The sequence below is a fragment of the Hemiscyllium ocellatum genome, chromosome 10 (genome assembly GCF_020745735.1).
Source record: "Hemiscyllium ocellatum isolate sHemOce1 chromosome 10, sHemOce1.pat.X.cur, whole genome shotgun sequence".
Lineage (NCBI taxonomy): Eukaryota > Metazoa > Chordata > Chondrichthyes > Orectolobiformes > Hemiscylliidae > Hemiscyllium > Hemiscyllium ocellatum.
In genome coordinates this window covers 28,441,376-28,458,716 of record NC_083410.1, presented here as the reverse complement: position 1 = coordinate 28,458,716, position 17,341 = coordinate 28,441,376, and the positions used below count along the sequence as shown (strand labels likewise).

Genomic DNA, 17,341 nt, shown 5'->3' with positions numbered 1-17,341 from the left:
AAATCTCTGGTTAGGCCCCATTTGGAGTACTGTGTCCAGTTTTGGTCCCCACACCTCAGGAAGGACATACTGGCACTGGAACGTGTCCAGCGGAGATTCACACGGATGATCCCTGGAATGGTTGGTCTAACATATGAGGAACGGCTGAGGATCCTGGGATTGTATTCATTGGAGTTTAGAAGATTAAGGGGAGACTTAATAGAAGCTTACAAGATAATACATGGCTTGGAAAGGGTGGACGCTAGGAAATTTTTTCCGTTAGGCATGGAGACTAAGACCCATGGACACAGCCTTAAAATTAGAGGGGGTCAATTCAGAACAAAAATGCAGAATTTCTTCAACCAGAGAGTGGTGGGCCTGTGGAATTCATTGCCGCAGAGTGCAGTGGAGGCTGGGACGCTAAATGTCTTCAACGCAGAGATTGATAGATTCTTGATGTCACGAGGAATTAACGGCTACGGGGAGAATGCGGGTAAGTGGAGTTGAAATCCCCATCAGCCATGATTGAATGGCGGAGTGGACTCGATGGGCCGAATGGCCTTACTTCCACTCCTATGTCTTATGGTCTTATGGTCTTAGGTCCCTTCTTTTATCTTTCCCTTCTCACCTTAAACCTATGCCCTCTAGTTTTTGACTCCCCTAACCTGGGGAATAGACCTTGTCTATTTAACCTATCCATGCCCCTCATGATTTTATAAACCTCTATAAGGTCACCCCTCAGCCTCCGACGCTCCAGGCCACAGCTGTTCACTTTATACATTAATGATCTGGATGAAGGGACTGGGGGCATTCTGATGAAGTTTGCCGATGATACGAAGTTAGATGGACAGGCAGGTAGTACTGAGGAGGTGGGGAGGCTGCAGAAAGATTTAGACGGTTTAGCACAGTGGTCCAGGAAATGGATGATGAAATTCAACGTGAGCAAATGCGAGGTCTTGCATGTTGGAAAAAAGAAAAAAGAGAGGGCATCTTGAATTTCAGAATAATGGAACAGCAGAAATATTCAAGTTGTTCATCAGATCTTGTAATAATGGAACAACATTGGCAGATTGCCTGAGGGTGCTTTCAAAGAGCCATTACTAATATTAAATATCGATTGGGAAAATGAAATTCATTCATTGTGTTTTAATATCAAAAAGTCCCCAAATTGGATATTTCCCAAAAAGAATTTTAAAAAAACGAACTGTGCCAAAGAATTCAAGGAAAAAAATTGTTACAGCTATGTTCAAGAAAGAAGAAAAGGATAAGACAGGAATTATAGGGATTATCACCTCTATAAGCATTACCTTTGAAATGGTAAATCTTCACTATTTAACTAATTGGAAACAAGATGACATGGATTCAGGATTGTTATTAAAAGAACACAGGGAATATTAATAAAATTGTTTTGAAACAGTTAGAACTAAGGGGTGCTAGGGCAGTGACTGTGACATCAATTGAAAAGAAGTTAGTTAATTATTTGAAAAAACATGAAAAATATTCAACCCATTATTTTCATCCACTTGGAAGGAAACATTAGGTTGGTATTACCTGATTTGTTTGAATTTGGGCTGCTTTCCTGTGAAGGGTATGGCACTTGAATTCTGATTTTTTTTTTCTTTCAAAATCAGGATGCAGAAATTTCTTGCTTTGAGCTACAAAGAATACTGAACAGAATTGTGTCTAACCGTAAGTAAAGAAGCATACTACATAAATTTATACCAGTAAATCTGTGCTGGTAGATGAACCGAGTTGTTGTAACATAATGCTAATCACGTGCATTCCCCTGATGCTATGGAAGAAAGAACTGAACACTCCTGGTCAGAAAGTCTACTTGCTGATGAGACCAAACATGGACAGATTTGGGGCAAGATTGGAAACAGTTGATGATCTATCACTTGAAGATTGGATTGAGGATGGACAGACAGCTAGTGGTGATGTCCAGTGGCCTCAAAGTTTGCAAGCAGGCAGGGTTCAGGGGGGAGCATCTGGATGGGAAAGCCTGTTGGGATGTACTGGGAAGTGGTATGGTTGTTCAAAGAAGACTGCAGTGGGGTTTCAGGTACTGACAATGGATTGTGGAACATCAAAAGCCTGACATAGTTAAAGAAGAGCACAAACAACTAAACCGAGGATTTGGACTCTGTCTCCCTGGAACTGGTAAAGTTGTTTGACTGTGGTGTCCTTGTGGATCCCTCCTTAAAGTTTGTGAGAAGATTTGTAGTTTGTTGTTGAGGTTCTGTTCGCCGAGCTGGGAATTTGTGTTGCAGACGTTTCGTCCCCTGTCTAGGTGACATCCTCAGTGCTTGGGAGCCTCCTGTGAAGCGCTTCTGTGATCTTCCCTCCAGCATTTGTAGTGGTTTGAATCTGCTGCTTCTGGTTGTCAGTTCCAGCAGTTCGTTGCAGTGTTCAGTATATTGGGTCCAGGTCGATGTGCTTATTGATTGAATCTGTGGATGAGTGCCATGCCTCTAGGAATTCCCTGGCTGTTCTCTGTTTGGCTTGTCCTATAATAGTAGTGTTGTCCCAGTCGAATTCATGCTGCTTGTCATCTGAGTGTGTGGCTACTAAGGATAGCTGGTCGTGTCATTTCGTGGCTAGTTGGTGTTCATGGAAGCGGATCGTTAGCTGTCTTCCTGTTTGTCCTATATAGTGTTTTGTGCAGCCCTTGCATGGGATTTTGTACACTACGTTGGTTTTGCTCATGCTGGGTATCGGGTCCTTCATTCTGGTGAGTTGTTGTCTGAGAGTGCCTGTTGGTTTGTGTGCTGTTATGAGTCCTAGTGGTCGCAGTAGTCTGGCTGTCAGTTCGGAAATGCTCTTGATTTATGGTAGAGTGGCTAGTCCTTTGGGTTGCGGTATGTCCTCGTTCCATTGTCTTTCCCTTAGGCATCTGTTGATGAAATTGCGCAGGTATCTATTTTTGGCGAATACATTGTATAGGTGTTTTTCTTCCTCTTTTTGCAGTTCTGGTGTACTGCAGTGTGTTGTGGCCCTTTTGAACAGTGTCTTGATGCAACTTCTTTTGTGTGTGTTGGGGTGGTTGCTTTTGTAGTTCAGGACTTGGTCTGTGTGTGTGGCTTTCCTGTATACTTTTGTGGTGAATTCTCAGACAACAACTCACCAGAACGAAGGACCCGATACCCAGCGTGAGCAAAACCAATGTAGTGTACAAAATCCGATGGAAGGACTGCACAAAACACTACATAGGACAAACAGGAAGACAGCTAACGATCCGCATCCATGAACACCAACTAGCCACGAAACAACACGACCAGCTATCCTTAGTAGCCACACATGCAGATGACAAGCAAAATGAGTTCGACTGGGACAACACTACTATTATAGGACAGGCCAAACAGAGAACAGCCAGGGAATTCCTAGAGGCATGGCACTCATCCACAGATTCCATTAATAAGCACATCGACCTGGACCCAATATACCGACCACTGCAGCAGACAGCTGGAACTGACAACCAGAAGCGGCAGATTCAAACCACTACAAATGCTGGAGGGAAGATCACAGAAGCGCTTCACAGGAGGCTCCCAAGCACTGAGGATGTCACCTAGACAGGGGACGAAACGTCTGCAACACAAATTCCCAGCTCGGCGAGCAGATCCCTCCTTCAAACTGACAAGTGAAGCCAGCTAATGGACCATCCTGCAGAACGGGTTAGGGATCAGAACCTGTGGGATTGACAAGGCTTAATACAACAAATGTCTTTCTTTGACATGTGGGATCACATCATTCAGACTGTAACAGGTCAAACGTCTTTGACCTTGCACCATGCACTCAAGGCCCATCTGCCTTTACAAGACCTGAGAACTGTCTCTGTTGCAGAGAATCAGGCTGTTCTTTTACCTGTCCTTGATTACGCAGGTTTCCAACTTCCTTTCTTACTGGAAGCAGTCACCAGTTTCCATGGCCTTGAAGTGGTGCTATAACGGGTTCAAGGACAGAAATTGTGATTATCACTTATACCTGTCAGAGTCTCAAACCAAACAAAAAGAATACGGAGAATTACTCCAGCATGAAACCTAGCCCATCTTGAAGTAAGTGGTTCGCAGAAGCTCAGAGACATTGTGATTGATGCAGAACGTGAAGTGTTCACAGCAAAAAAAACCCCTTTTGAAATGTCAGCCAAGTTTGGACGAGAGACCCAATGGGCCACTGCACTTGGGTTCAGTTATCAATTTATCACAAAGCTGGTCACTTTTTTCTAAAAGCTGTTCTTTTTCTCAAGGATACTGTGTCGTTGATTATTTTCAGAGGGGCTGTAGGCGGGCCAGGCTCCAATCAGACTGGATTGGTACAGAGGTGAAAAGGACTTTGAGAGGCCTTTTGTTTATATGTAAACAGATTAAACTTAAGGCCAAAGTGGTGATGGTTTAGAAGTGATCCATATAATGAAAGGGGAGTGGTCAGCTCTCTAGCTGAGCAGTTCACTCCAGAACTAGTTGGGACTTCAGCAGTGGACAGTGTGAACAGTCTCTCTCTCTCTGTCCTTCTAACTTCAATCCATAAACATCTGTTCCCTTTTACTGTATTTTAAGGAGGTTTGCTTATTGGGACTGTTGTGTATATTCAGAACAGCATAATTAAGTTTAGTTTGGATAGACTGAGTTCTGCAGGGGTTCTTTATTCTGTACTCGGTGTTTTATTGTGTAATTTTGTGAATAAAGTTTTGTCAATTTTAACACCTGCTAGTCAACCTAGCTAACTTACTCTGGGTAATTTTCACTGTACACTTAGCAAAACAAAATGCAAAATTATGGTCTGGGCTGCCTGCTTAAGAATGTTTTAGTGGTCTGACCTTGTCGAGTATCGGCCAGGCAAAAGTAACACAAATGCAGATGGCCTTAGTTGGAAGACTGACCATGGGAGTAAACCCATGCCTGCCCAGGTGAAAGGGGCTGTGGCTCAGCCTGTGCCAATGCTCAAATCAAATGCAGCGTTCCGACACTGATACTCTTATTACATGCAGTTGATGATTCATCACAGTTTCACTGGTGCACTTACGAATGAGAGCTAAATCAGGTTCAGACAGGTAAAGACAAGGTATGTATTCACATTTGCCATCTACTTTGCAAGAGGTCTTTAGACAGCTTCAGCTGATTCATGAGGGCGTCAGAAGATTGCATCATTGGTGGAAGGCCCAGCATCCACGTAACTCAGAGGTAACTTCTAAGGGAGTCCAGACAGGAATGGAAACTATTGCGGTGTTGGAGGAGGATCAGGGAGAAGGGTGGAGTCATCTTTTGGCTAGCTTATGATAAGTGTAGAGAGAGAGAGAGAGAGAGAGAGAAAGAGAGAGATGGGCAACTCATCCTTCCCAATGGCCTCAAGCATCAATTGTTGTTCACAGTTCATGATCAAGCAAGATACCAAATGACTAAACAGCTGACTGCCCTGAACGGATGGCAGTGTTGCTGGCCCGGAATGACTTCTGACATGAATGACTGGCATTAAAATTAAGAGAGGTACAATTTGGCCAAAGCAGGGAAGTAACTTCAACGCAGCATAGGATCTCTGGTCCTTGCAATGGATTTTGTGGTCCTCAGCACTAGTAATAACATGATTGAATGCATTCTCAGCCTCATGGATGCCTTCACCAAGTTCACACAGGCCATTCCCACTCCTGACCAAAAGGTCTCAATTAAAGCTGGAATTTTATATGTGCTTGATTTCTCCTTTATTGTGTTAGATTCACAGCGATCAGGATGCAACTTCAAAAGCAAGATCCTACACAATTTTTGCAAGGTCAATGATAAGAGCTGCACCCCTTGCCCTCAGTCCTATCACTTTGAGGGGATGGACCATTTGTTTACCTTGCCTCCTGAGTGGAAACAAAAATATACTACTCTAGAGGCTAGTTTATGTTTACAACAGAACCCCACATCATTCAAAGGCTATTCTCCATTCTTTGGACAAGACCTAATCCTTCCTCACTACAGGAGCTGATGGGGATAGTCAGGTCAATGGGTGGATAGCCAAGCATGACACGAAGGTAAGTGAGCTGTTCAGGAGACAGAGAGAAGAATAACATTGCATGATTGCAACATTGACAGGATTGACCTTCCAATTAGAGCTACAGTTCACAAAAGGACCTTGTTTGAGGTCAGGAATCTAGTGGATGAAGGCCAGCAGCACACTCAATAGCATTGCAGAAACTGTGCGTGATATCTCATGTGAAGCCAGATAATAATGAAAAATCCCGGAATGACTTGGTTGTGGTGAATCTATAGTGCATCCAGAGGGGAGAAACCAACTCCACCCAGGGGTCCGAAACTGGAGTGAAAACTGCCAGAGTTCCTCCACCAGATGTAAACTACAGGCTTAATGCTATATAAACATTGTCTTCCTTATTTAATCTGAATTTCCTCTCATGTTCATAGTGACCTGACGTCAGTGGAATAAAGAATCCCTGCTTCATGATCTTTGGGCTGTCCATGTGTCCAAATCTCATGTTACATCATTAACACAACTGTTTAAATGTTGACTTAAATTATATTTCCATTCTGTAATAATATGCACTGTTTTCATTTTAGGGGATGACATTCAAAGTGATGGTTTTAGTTTGGAAACTTGTCGAAATGTAATTAGTCTATTCGATGTATCCTTTTAAATGATCCAATTGAGGCCATAAGGCAGGAGCAATAGGTAATTCAGCCCGACAGGTTTGCTCTGTTATTCAATGAGGTCATGGATGATCTGTTAATCCTGAACTCTATTTTCCTGCCTTTACCCCATAATCCTTGATATGCTTACCGATTAAAAGACAGGTATGTGTTCACCTTTGCCATCTATTTTGAAAGAGGTTTTCAGGCAGCTTTAGCTGACTCAGGGGCATCAGAAGATTGCATCATTGATGCAAGGTCCATCATCCATCTAACCCAGGGCCAATTTCTAAGGGAGTTCAGACAGGAATGGAAACTGAGATGTTGGAAGAGGATCAGGAGAAGGATGGAATTATCTATTGGCTAGCTTATGATAAGGAGAGATGGAGAGACAGATGGGGCAACTTTCAGCTTTGAATATACTTAACTATCTAGCCTAACCACATTCTGCTATAAAGAATTCCATAGATTCATGACCATCTAAGAAACTCCTCCCCAGTTTAAATGTGCGCCCCTTATTCTGAGATTATGCCCTCTGATCCTTGACTCTCCCACAGGGAAAGCAGCCAATAAACACATGTCCAACCTTCTCAATCTATCTTCACAAAATGGTCTGTCCATGCTCATGATTGATCTAGTGGTCCTTTCTCTGGACTCCCTCTCATGACAGTATATCTTTCCTGAGTTAACTAGCTAAAATTGGTCATTGTTCCAGCTGTAATCTAACTAGTGATTTTAGCAAGACCTCCCAAATTTTATATTTCATTTCCTTTGAAATGAAGGCTAATATTCCATTTGCCTTCCCTACTGCCTGCTAAGTTTGTATATTAGCTTTTTATGATTTATTCATGAGTACTTTTTTCTAGTGATAGCTATTGTATGTATTTTGTTCCTTGATTATTTAGTATTATTGAATATTATGTCTTCTCCTGTGAAGATTAATGCAAAGTATTTATTCACATTATTACTTCCCTAGCCTCATTCTCTAAAGGGCCTAAATTCATTTTGGCCTCTCTTCCTTTTCAAATATTTAAAGAATATGCCCATCTTGATATTACTTGCAAGTATTTCCTCAAAGTTTACCTTCTCATTATTTTTTGGTCATCTTTTGTTAGTTTGTTCCCATTTTGAATTTCCACTGACCTTTGACATTTTGTATTTCTTTTTACTTAAATTCAGTGCTATCCTTAACGTTCCTGGTTAACTGTCATGACATAGCAACCATCTTTGCTGCTAAACTCCTTATCCAATCCACTGCCCTTATTCCTTTGCCATGAGGACTAGCATTTATTTCTTCGTGTTTTAAAAAATATTTTTTAATCAACCTGTTAATACCCCCCTTTGAAACAGGTGGACTGAACCCAGGTCTTTTGGCTCAGAGATAGGGACACTACCCACTATATCACAAGAGATCTTCAAAATTTATTTTAATCATATTTCTTCTTCTTTCCTAGGCTGAAATGAAAATCAGGATGAAATTTTATTTGTCTCGGTCTCTGAACATCAACTTTGTTAACATTTTCTTGCCAAACTGGTGATCTGAATCCAGGTTTCTGGTGGTGCTGTCAGTCTTAAATTAGCTGTCACGTGTGTAACAATTGCAATTTAGATTCATTTTTGCCTTTATAGCTGAATTTCTTGGGGAATGGCTTCACTTCTCTGCTGCCTTTCCCAATTTATCAGGTAGAGGTTGTGAAATGAATGCAAGTATGGTGTCCTGTCATTACATCACTTGCTGGTGAAGGTCCCTCACTTCCAAATGACCCAGCTATATGCATCCCAGATATTGTTTGAGCAGACCATGCCCAGGTGTAAGGTTTGTTCTGATGAATAACATATAAGATGGGATTTACTAAATTTCTTTACATTTCTGTATATGAGGTACTTTAAAGTAGTTTTCCTGAATGAGAAGTGTAAAACAGAAGGATGGATCTGGAAAAATTGGACTAGTGGAATTCAAAGCATTTTGGAACAAATTACAGAAGTTTCTGGTAAGTTTCCTGATTTGTGCCAACCTTCTGTTAGATTCTTTGTTCTCAGATCAATAAACTGCATTTAAAGGGCCTTGTACTACAATGATATTTCATCAAATTAACTTAAATGAGGTCCAATCAATTCATTACAGTCACTTTATTGGAATGGCCCAGAGGTTGTATATGAAAATCAACCCATGGACACAGTTGATCTTTGTAAAAAAAATTGTTCAAAGCATGAAATGTACACCCCCTGCTGGTCACGTAGAATGGCATTTAAAAAGCCAAAGAAACAGGTGAATCTGTAATTGTGACTGAAAGTAGTTATTAAAGCTTGTGACATTGGAGAGAGAATATAATTTTTGATTGATTGAGAGTACATATTTAATAATAGGAAAATTGGAAATTGAGCGAAAGCACTGTTTTATGAAAGTTAAGGTGCTACACAGGGATTGTAGCCAGCTTGATGCATAAATATGACCATAGCTTTATGTATATGCTATGTTCCTTCTGATTTAAACCAAAGAAATTTGTTAGATCTTTTATTTTTCATCATACTAAAATTCTGATGTAAAACTTAAAAATAAAACCAGAAAAACATTTTTTTTCTGCCATTTAGAAAATCTTCAAGAAGATGGATGTTGATTGCTCTGGTACCATGAGTTCACATGAAATGAGAATGGCACTTGAAGAAGCAGGTAATATTTGAACAATTCATCTGTCCCAATCAATCATCCATATGAAACCAAACTGCATTTGGAGACTTACTATTTCTAGAGTATAAAATGCTCAATAAATACTTAGCTGTTTTAAGAACAAGAATTTTTAGAAACTCTTAAAAAGAAGCTTTTAGGCCCAAAAAGATCATTCTTCTTGTCTCATCAACCGACTTTATCACTCTTCTTTAGTCAGTTCCTGGTAAGTCTCAGCCTATACTTGCCCTTACTTGCCCCATTTCACAGGTGACATTTTTGCAGGCAAAACAGAATTTGGTGCACCCAATCCGTACTCATTATTGTACCAAACTTATTTGGCCAAAACAGTAATATTCACCCAAAAATGAGGATGGATATATGATAATGATATGGTATTATCATGCATGCTAATTTCCATCATTATTGTCTTGCTTAATATGACCTTAGCTAAGGTTGCTCCATCTAAGAAAAGACATACCTACCTTCACAGAATTTCAGTGAAGGTTTACTTAACTGAATACTGAGATAAGGAGAATTGTGTTGAACAAGTCTATCTTCACTAGTGTTTAGAACAGTGATTGGTGATTTCATTTTGAGAGATTTTTAGGATATTGCTGAGATGATGTTTAGAGGTCACAAATTAGGACTAAGATGAGGGGAAATTTATAATCTTAACAAATTAACAATTGTATTATTATATAATTCTGGTTTTCTGCCCAGGTTTCACTCTGAATAATACATTGACTCAGATCCTTGTTGCCCGTTATGCAAGTATTGATCTTCTCATTGACTTTGATAACTTTGTTGGCTCTTTGATCCGTCTGGAAACCATGTTCAGTAAGTTATTTGTAAACTATCTTCATTGAAGTCCAAGTTCTGTAAACATGTCGGGTCCAACTTTCAGGAACCCCGCTCTAGTGGTATAAGCATTGAACCCATGATGTTGAAAGTAGCATACTGGCATCGATAGAGAATTGGCTAGGGCAGGTAACAGTGAGGGGGAATAAGAAGTTCTTTTTCAAGTTGACAACCTATAATCAGTGGGATTCCACAAGGATCAGTGCTAGGACTACTGTTTATAGAATATATTAATAACATGGAGGAAGGAAGTGAATGTACTGTAGCCAAATTTGCAGGCAACATTAAAATAGGTGGAAAGACAAGTTGCAAAAGTGATAGAAACAGAGATATTGATAGATTACATAAGTGGGCACAAAGTTGACAAATGAAGTGTAGTGTGGGAAAATGTGTAGTTATTCATTTTGGAATCAAGAACGAAAGAACAGTATTATTTAAATGGAGAAAAACTACAGAGAGCTGCAAAAAAAAGGGTACTTGTGGGTACTTGTGCATAAACACAGAAAGCTAGCACACAGGTGCAGCAAGTGATCAGGAATGCAAAAGGATATTGACTTACCTAAAATAGGTAAGTCTTACTATACAAGATACTCATGAGACCACATGTGGAGCACTGTGAGCAATTTTGGTTCCCTTGTCTGAAGAAAGATATTTCATATGGGGTTGTTCAGAAAAGGTTCACTAGGATGATCCTTGGTATGGAGGGATTGTCTTATGAATAAAGATTTAACAGATTGGGACTCATTAGAGTTTAGAAGAATGATGGTTAATCTTGTTGAAACATTCAGGATTCTTAGGGCTTGACAGGGTAAGACCTGAGAGGATGTGCTCCCTCATGGGAGAGTACAGAACAAAATGGCATCGTCTCAGAATAAAACCAATGTAAGACTGAGATAAAAAGGAATTTCTTCTCAGAGGACTGAGAATCTTTGAAATTTTTTGCCACAGCTATGGGACAGAGTCCTAGTGTATATTTAGGACTGAGATAGATTGATTCTTGATCAGCCGGGATAAATACAAGAAAGTGGACTTAGAAATGGCTCATCAGCCATGATCCTATAGAATGGCTAGGCTGGCTTGTGCAACCAACTGCCTATGCCTGTTCCTACTTATTATGGTCTTATGGAATAACTGAAGAATTCTCATTGATGGAGATTAATTCAGACCCTTTGCCAAACCACAAGGATAGATCACATGAAATTCTGTAAGGACATGTGAGAGGCATTTGTCCCAATACCTGTAGGGAAGCCAGAATGGCACCATACACTTGAGAGGACAGAATTGAGGCCTAGAATGACTGAAATAAAAGATCTTAACTGACATTATGGAAGAGATTATCTCAGACTAACAGCCTTATTAGATGGAATTTAAAAACTGCCCAGGAATACACTGATATTCCCCAAACATTATTCACCAGCAAATTATAGTTGGACTTTTCTATGTCCCAGGATGTGTCACATCAAGGTCTATTCCCCAGCTACAGGGCAATAACCTAAGATTCAGCACTAATTCTGACATTACTGAAAGCATTTGGCTCTCCCACCTACTTGAAGCTTGGCTCAATTTTAAACTATTCAGTAGACGTTGGTAGAATTTGATATAGGAACATAATTTAAACATGCATTCAGCATAAAATCTTCGAGTAAAAAGTGAGGTCTGCAGATGCTGGAGATCAGAGCTGAAAATGTGTTGCTGGCATCAGAATTCAGGCTCTGGCCCGCAACGTCGAATTTCCTGTTCCTTGGATGCTGCCTGACCTGCTGTGCTTTAACGAGCAACACATTTTCAGCTCATTCAGCATAAAATGTCAACAGAAAGGTTAATTTGGCAGGTTGTGGACAAGGAAGCTGATCATATGTTGCCTGTTTTACATCCCTAAAGTTGAATAATGCATCACAATGTAACTTTTCTATCTTGTCACGATGTCCCTCAAATTCTCGTGTTTGCAGAAGTTAATAGACTACAGAAAAAAATTCAAAAAGTACTGATTAAAAAAAGATTTTGAAAATTTAATCTTTAATATAAATAATATATACAGTGAGGCCACAAGGTTAGGAAACTGGCTGCCAAGTGTCTCAGTCATAAAGCCATCTAGCTGCCTCACCTGGCAATTTGTGCAGCATCAAGGCGTAGACATTTTCCCCATGAGTGAACTATGAAAGAAACTTCTCTCAATTTCTTGGGAGAGACATAGTAGAGAAGATACGTTCATTGTTAGTAATGTTCAAACGCTGCCTGCAACTGCAACAAACAAGTGAATTAGCCTCATCAATAATCCATAGCGATCTCATTTATTGTTCTAGTGTTCTGAGCATGTTGTTCATGATGTTACTGTGTGCTTAAGATATTTGGAATGGGAATGCTAAAGCTTTTATATAATTGCAGTCTTTTCAGCACTTATTTGTCCCTTGGCCCTTTTTTGTGGGGGTGGGGTGTTGTGAAGGAATGTAGTATATCAGTGTTCTGCATGTACTGGTTGCACGAGCTGCCTATCAATGTCTGTAAAACTGCTATGCCACAGAGAGTGTTCTTGCGATATGGGTGTTTGGCCAATCAGATGCCAACGATTGTGAGATTACCACCCACGATAGTCCCTTGTTGATCAGCTGACACAAGTGATAATTCATCATCTAATTCCTTAAGTTGAATCTATCAGGCTCCGTTTCAAACATATTTCCTGTCGAATATGCAATTTTGCTGTTTTACTCAAAAAAAATCTACATTTTAAGATAGAAATGCAAAGATACTGAAACAACCAGCTGTTTGACATAAAATTCAAAGATCCCCCATCCTCTGCATGAAAGAAAGGAGATTTGTTTTTGAAATGGGCCCATTTGTGTTCTTGCCTTTTCAGGAATATTTAAGCAATTAGAGCTGGATGATGAGGGATATGCTGAACTGGATCTATTTCAGGTATGCATTTTGTGATGGAAGTGAATCCATATGAACTCTTTGACATGTTTTATATACCCTGTTCTAAGTTTCCTGGCAAATGCAGTGAGAATGAATTGGCATCATAAGAATGGAAACAGACCATTCAGTCCAACTCGTCCATGCTAATCAGACATCCCAATAGGAACTAGTCCCATTTGCCAGCATTTGACCCACATCCATCTAAACCCTTCCTATTCACTGACCCATCCAGAAGCCTTTTAAGTGTTGTAATTGTACCAGCCTTCTCTCCTTCCTTCAGTAGTTCATTCCAGGCACATCACCCTCTGCATGAAAAATTTCCCCTCAGGTCCTTTTTAAGTCTTTTCCCTCTCACCTAAAACTATTCCCTCTAGTTTTGGACACCCCTAACCTTGGAAAATGATCATGGCTATTCACCCTATCCATGTCCCTTATGATTTCTTAACCTCTATAAAGTCACCTCTCAGCCTCTGATGCTTCAGGGAGAAAAAGCCCCAATGTATTTAGTCTCTCCCTATAAAATCAAACCATCCAGTTCTGGCAACTTCCTTGTAAATCTTCTCTGCACACTCTAAACTTTAACAATGCACTTCCCATAGGAGGGAGACCGCAATTGCACGCAGTATCCTAAAAGTGGCCTCACCGATATCAACTTCAGCTGCAACATGACATCACAACTCAATGTTATGATTAATGAAGACAAGAGTGCTAATTGCCTTCTTCACCACCCTGTATACCAGCAAAGCCATTTACAAGGAACTATGCACCTACACTCCTGAGTCTCTTTGTTCAACAACACCCATGGTGAAGTTGTACAGAATATTAGTGAGGTATTTTCTGGAGTACTGTATGCAGTTTGGTCACCCTGCTATAGAAAGGATATTACTGAACTGGAGAAGATTCAAAAAAGATTTACTAGGATGTTGCCAGGAATGGAGGATTTGAGTTATAAAAATAGGCTGGATAAGCTAGCACTTTTTTCATTTAAGTGCAGGAATTTAAGGGATGATCTTAGAGAGGTTTATAAAATCATGAGGATCATAGATAAGGCGAATAACAGTTTTTTTTAAACTCTAGAGTGGAGGAGTTCAAAACTCGGGGGCATATTTTTAAGGTGAGAGGAAAAGGTTTTTAAGAAGGACATGAGGGGCACCTTTTTGTTTTTTAAACACTGTGTAGTTCATGTTGGGAGTGAATTGCCAGAGGAAGTAATGGATCTAGGTACAGTTACAATTTTTTAAAAAATTGGATATGTATATGAACAGGAAAGGTTTGGAGGAATATGGACCAAATTGAGGCAAGTGGGACTAGTTTAGTTTGGGAACATGGCCGACGTGGACTAGTTGGACCGAAGGGTCTGTTTCCATGGTGCATGACTCTAATGACACTCCCCAGGACACAATTTCCCAAGCAGAAAGCCACGTTGACTATTCTTAATTAGTCCCTGCCTTTCCAAATGCATATAAATGATATCCCTCAGAATACCCTCCAACTGCTTATCCATCACTGATGTTAGTCTCACTGGTCTATAGTTCCCTGACTGTTCTCATGCCTTTTCTTAAATAACAGCACCACATTAGCCAGTCTTCAGGCTTCTGGCACCTCACCCAAGACTGTCGATGATGCAAATATCTGAGAAAGGGGCTCAGCAATCTCTTGCCTAGCTTCCCACAAAGTTTTAGACAATATCTAATCAGGTCCCAAAGATTTATCTACTTTTTATGCATTTTAAGATCTCCAGCACCTGCTCTTTTCTAATATGAACGGCTTATTTATCTAAGTTCCCCAGTTTCCATGTCCTCCTCCTCAGTAAATACTTACACAAAATATTTGTTTAGGATCTCATCCACCTCCTGTGGTTCCGCACATAGACGGCCATGTTGATCCTTAAGGGGCCCTATTCTCTCTCCAATTACTCTTATGCCCGTATAATACTTGTATCATCTGTTTGGATTCTTCTGAACCCTATTTGTCAAAACTATCTCATGTCTCCTTTTTGCCCTCCTGATTTCCCTCTTAAGTTTATTCCTACTGCCCTTAAACTGCATTAAGGATTCACTCAATCCCAGCTGTCCAAACCTGATATGCCTCCTCCTTTTGCTCAACCACAGCCTCAATTTCTCTAGTCATCCACCATTCCCTACACGTACCAGCCTTGCCCTTAACAGGAAGGTACTACCTCTGAACCCCATTATCTCATTTTTAAAGGCCTCCCACTTCGCAACTATGCATACCTCTGAACAGCCTCCTCCAATCAACTTTTGAAAGTTCCTGTCTAATACCATCAAAAATGGCCTTTAGAACCTTTAACTTTTTGATCAGTTCTATCCTTGTTTATAACTACTTTAAAACTAATAGAAATATGATCTCTTGGCCAAATCTTCCAATGTCAAAATTCCTGCAAAGGGTAGATACAATAATCACAGTCAAAAATACTGACACCTCATTAAAAGTTAGTTTTTTAAAAAAAACCACAGGAAACCAACTGCTCTGTATTCTGCTACTGTTTGGGTACTTGCCAATGTATTGGGGTAGCAAAGGGGCAGCTCCAGAAGTCACTGTTCTAAACAGCTGCTTCTGGAAACTGGTTTTAATTTTTCTGCCTCCTGCAAAGCCTGCACCTTACACATAATGAGGGGGCAAATACAGAAACTCTTTCTTGAGTGTTTTCATTTGACTCTGCACATTTATTGGTCAGCCCTAATGAAGTGATGAGAAAAACAGGTTTTGCTTGATTGATGGCTCTTTGGATTCAGCTGTACGTTTCTCCACATTTTTATATTAGCTACCTGATAAAAAAAAATTCCATGCTCAAAGTCAGAGCTGTGTAAGCTACCTCATGGATACCTGTAACCAGAGGGCTGACAGAGTGATATTAATAGTTGTGGATTAAGCTTGACTACACATGCAATGCTAATATTTTGGGTTGTTATTGTGGAATAATATGGAAGTTAATCTTCCTTGTAAAAGCCACAAGCAGCAAAAAATCCAAGATAAGCTCACAAGAGTTAACTATAGAATCACGCTTTCGTCTCAATTCCTTTACCTTCTTCATTTTTGCCCCTAAATGTGATACTCGTTAATCTTATTTCCTTTCCCATCATTAATCTGCTTTTCAGACTCATTTGTTAATGATAACAAAATTACCATAGAAACTGAGCATAAACATTCATTTAAATTTGTCCAATTTACCTAATTCAAGAATAGTTTGAAAAATACTTACTCCTCATTAATGCTTACTTCAACTTAGAATGTTAGCTTTCATTTCAACATGCAATGCTAAAAGTTCCTGTTTTAAATCAAAGTGTGCTTTTGTTTGCTAGGGGGAGGGGAATTCCATATTGTGCAAACATTACATGTTCTTCCTAATTTGCATAGTGTGAAATTCATTAATAATTATCTGATTTTTCTTTTCAGTGGTTGCACTTGGTACTAAACTAAAGTTCAGCTGCAAGAACTCAGACTTCAGCCAATCAACAGGCACTTGCCACAGACATGCCTAAACTGTAATGGAAAAATGGGAAATGCTTAGTTTGATGGGCATCATGAGGGAATATGTTTGTTTGCTTTTTTTAAAAATACATTGCCATTGTGTGCTTTATTCAACATTTTGGGTGGCAATGAATTAACCAATCAGAACTCATGCTCCTGAAGGATATTTTAATCTTTGTATAACGCAATGTTTGGATGGCGGAGAATGTGTTTTTCATTACAATTATTGATCTGTTCTATTTATCTGCTAAAACCTAAAGCATTTAAACTTCAAACTGCTTCTTTTAAAAATGGATTTGTAGATGCAGACATGAGGTCAAAGCTGAGATCTGCAGCTGAGGAGAATCAGGATTAAAATTTTGGGGACATCGTGTTTTAAATGCAAATGTAATATTCAAACTAGTGAACATGCAACAGATGTCTGACTGCTGTCCTTTGTCATTAATTAGGTACTGAAAGAATGGCACTTATAATTGCTATCGTTTATCTTAAAATTATAATGGTATGGATATTAGTGGTTTTTGTAGAGCTGTATGCTTAATATAATCAGAAATATCAAATTACTTTTGACAAAAGCTATCTGGAAATTAAATACGAGTATATGGGCAATTGCCTTTTTGTGGAAGCTCTCAATATGACTCAATTTAGTTTTATTCTGTCATACATGTGGGTTCTTTATTGCTAGTCCCTTATTATTCTTGACAATGATGAAGTGTCTCTTGAACCATTGAAGACCAGCTGCTGTTGGGGCACCCACAATACTGTTAGATAGGGAATTCCAGGATATGGATCCATGAACTGAAGGGACAGCCAT

General features: G+C 39.7%; 1 protein-coding gene across 1 annotated transcript in view; it reads left to right on the top strand.

Annotated features, from left to right (window-relative positions):
• Positions 1–17,136, top strand: part of LOC132819701 (calpain-2 catalytic subunit-like) — a 72,807-nt gene extending 55,671 nt beyond the window's left edge. The window contains exons 15-21 of the mRNA XM_060831364.1: positions 1,611–1,668; positions 6,528–6,592; positions 8,519–8,587; positions 9,189–9,267; positions 9,985–10,101; positions 12,977–13,035; positions 16,453–17,136. Coding sequence (XP_060687347.1) covers positions 1,611–1,668; positions 6,528–6,592; positions 8,519–8,587; positions 9,189–9,267; positions 9,985–10,101; positions 12,977–13,035; positions 16,453–16,476 — 471 coding nt within the window. The 3' untranslated portion in view covers positions 16,477–17,136. The remainder of the gene's footprint in view (positions 1–1,610; positions 1,669–6,527; positions 6,593–8,518; positions 8,588–9,188; positions 9,268–9,984; positions 10,102–12,976; positions 13,036–16,452) is intronic.
• The last annotated feature ends 205 nt before the right edge of the window (positions 17,137–17,341 follow it).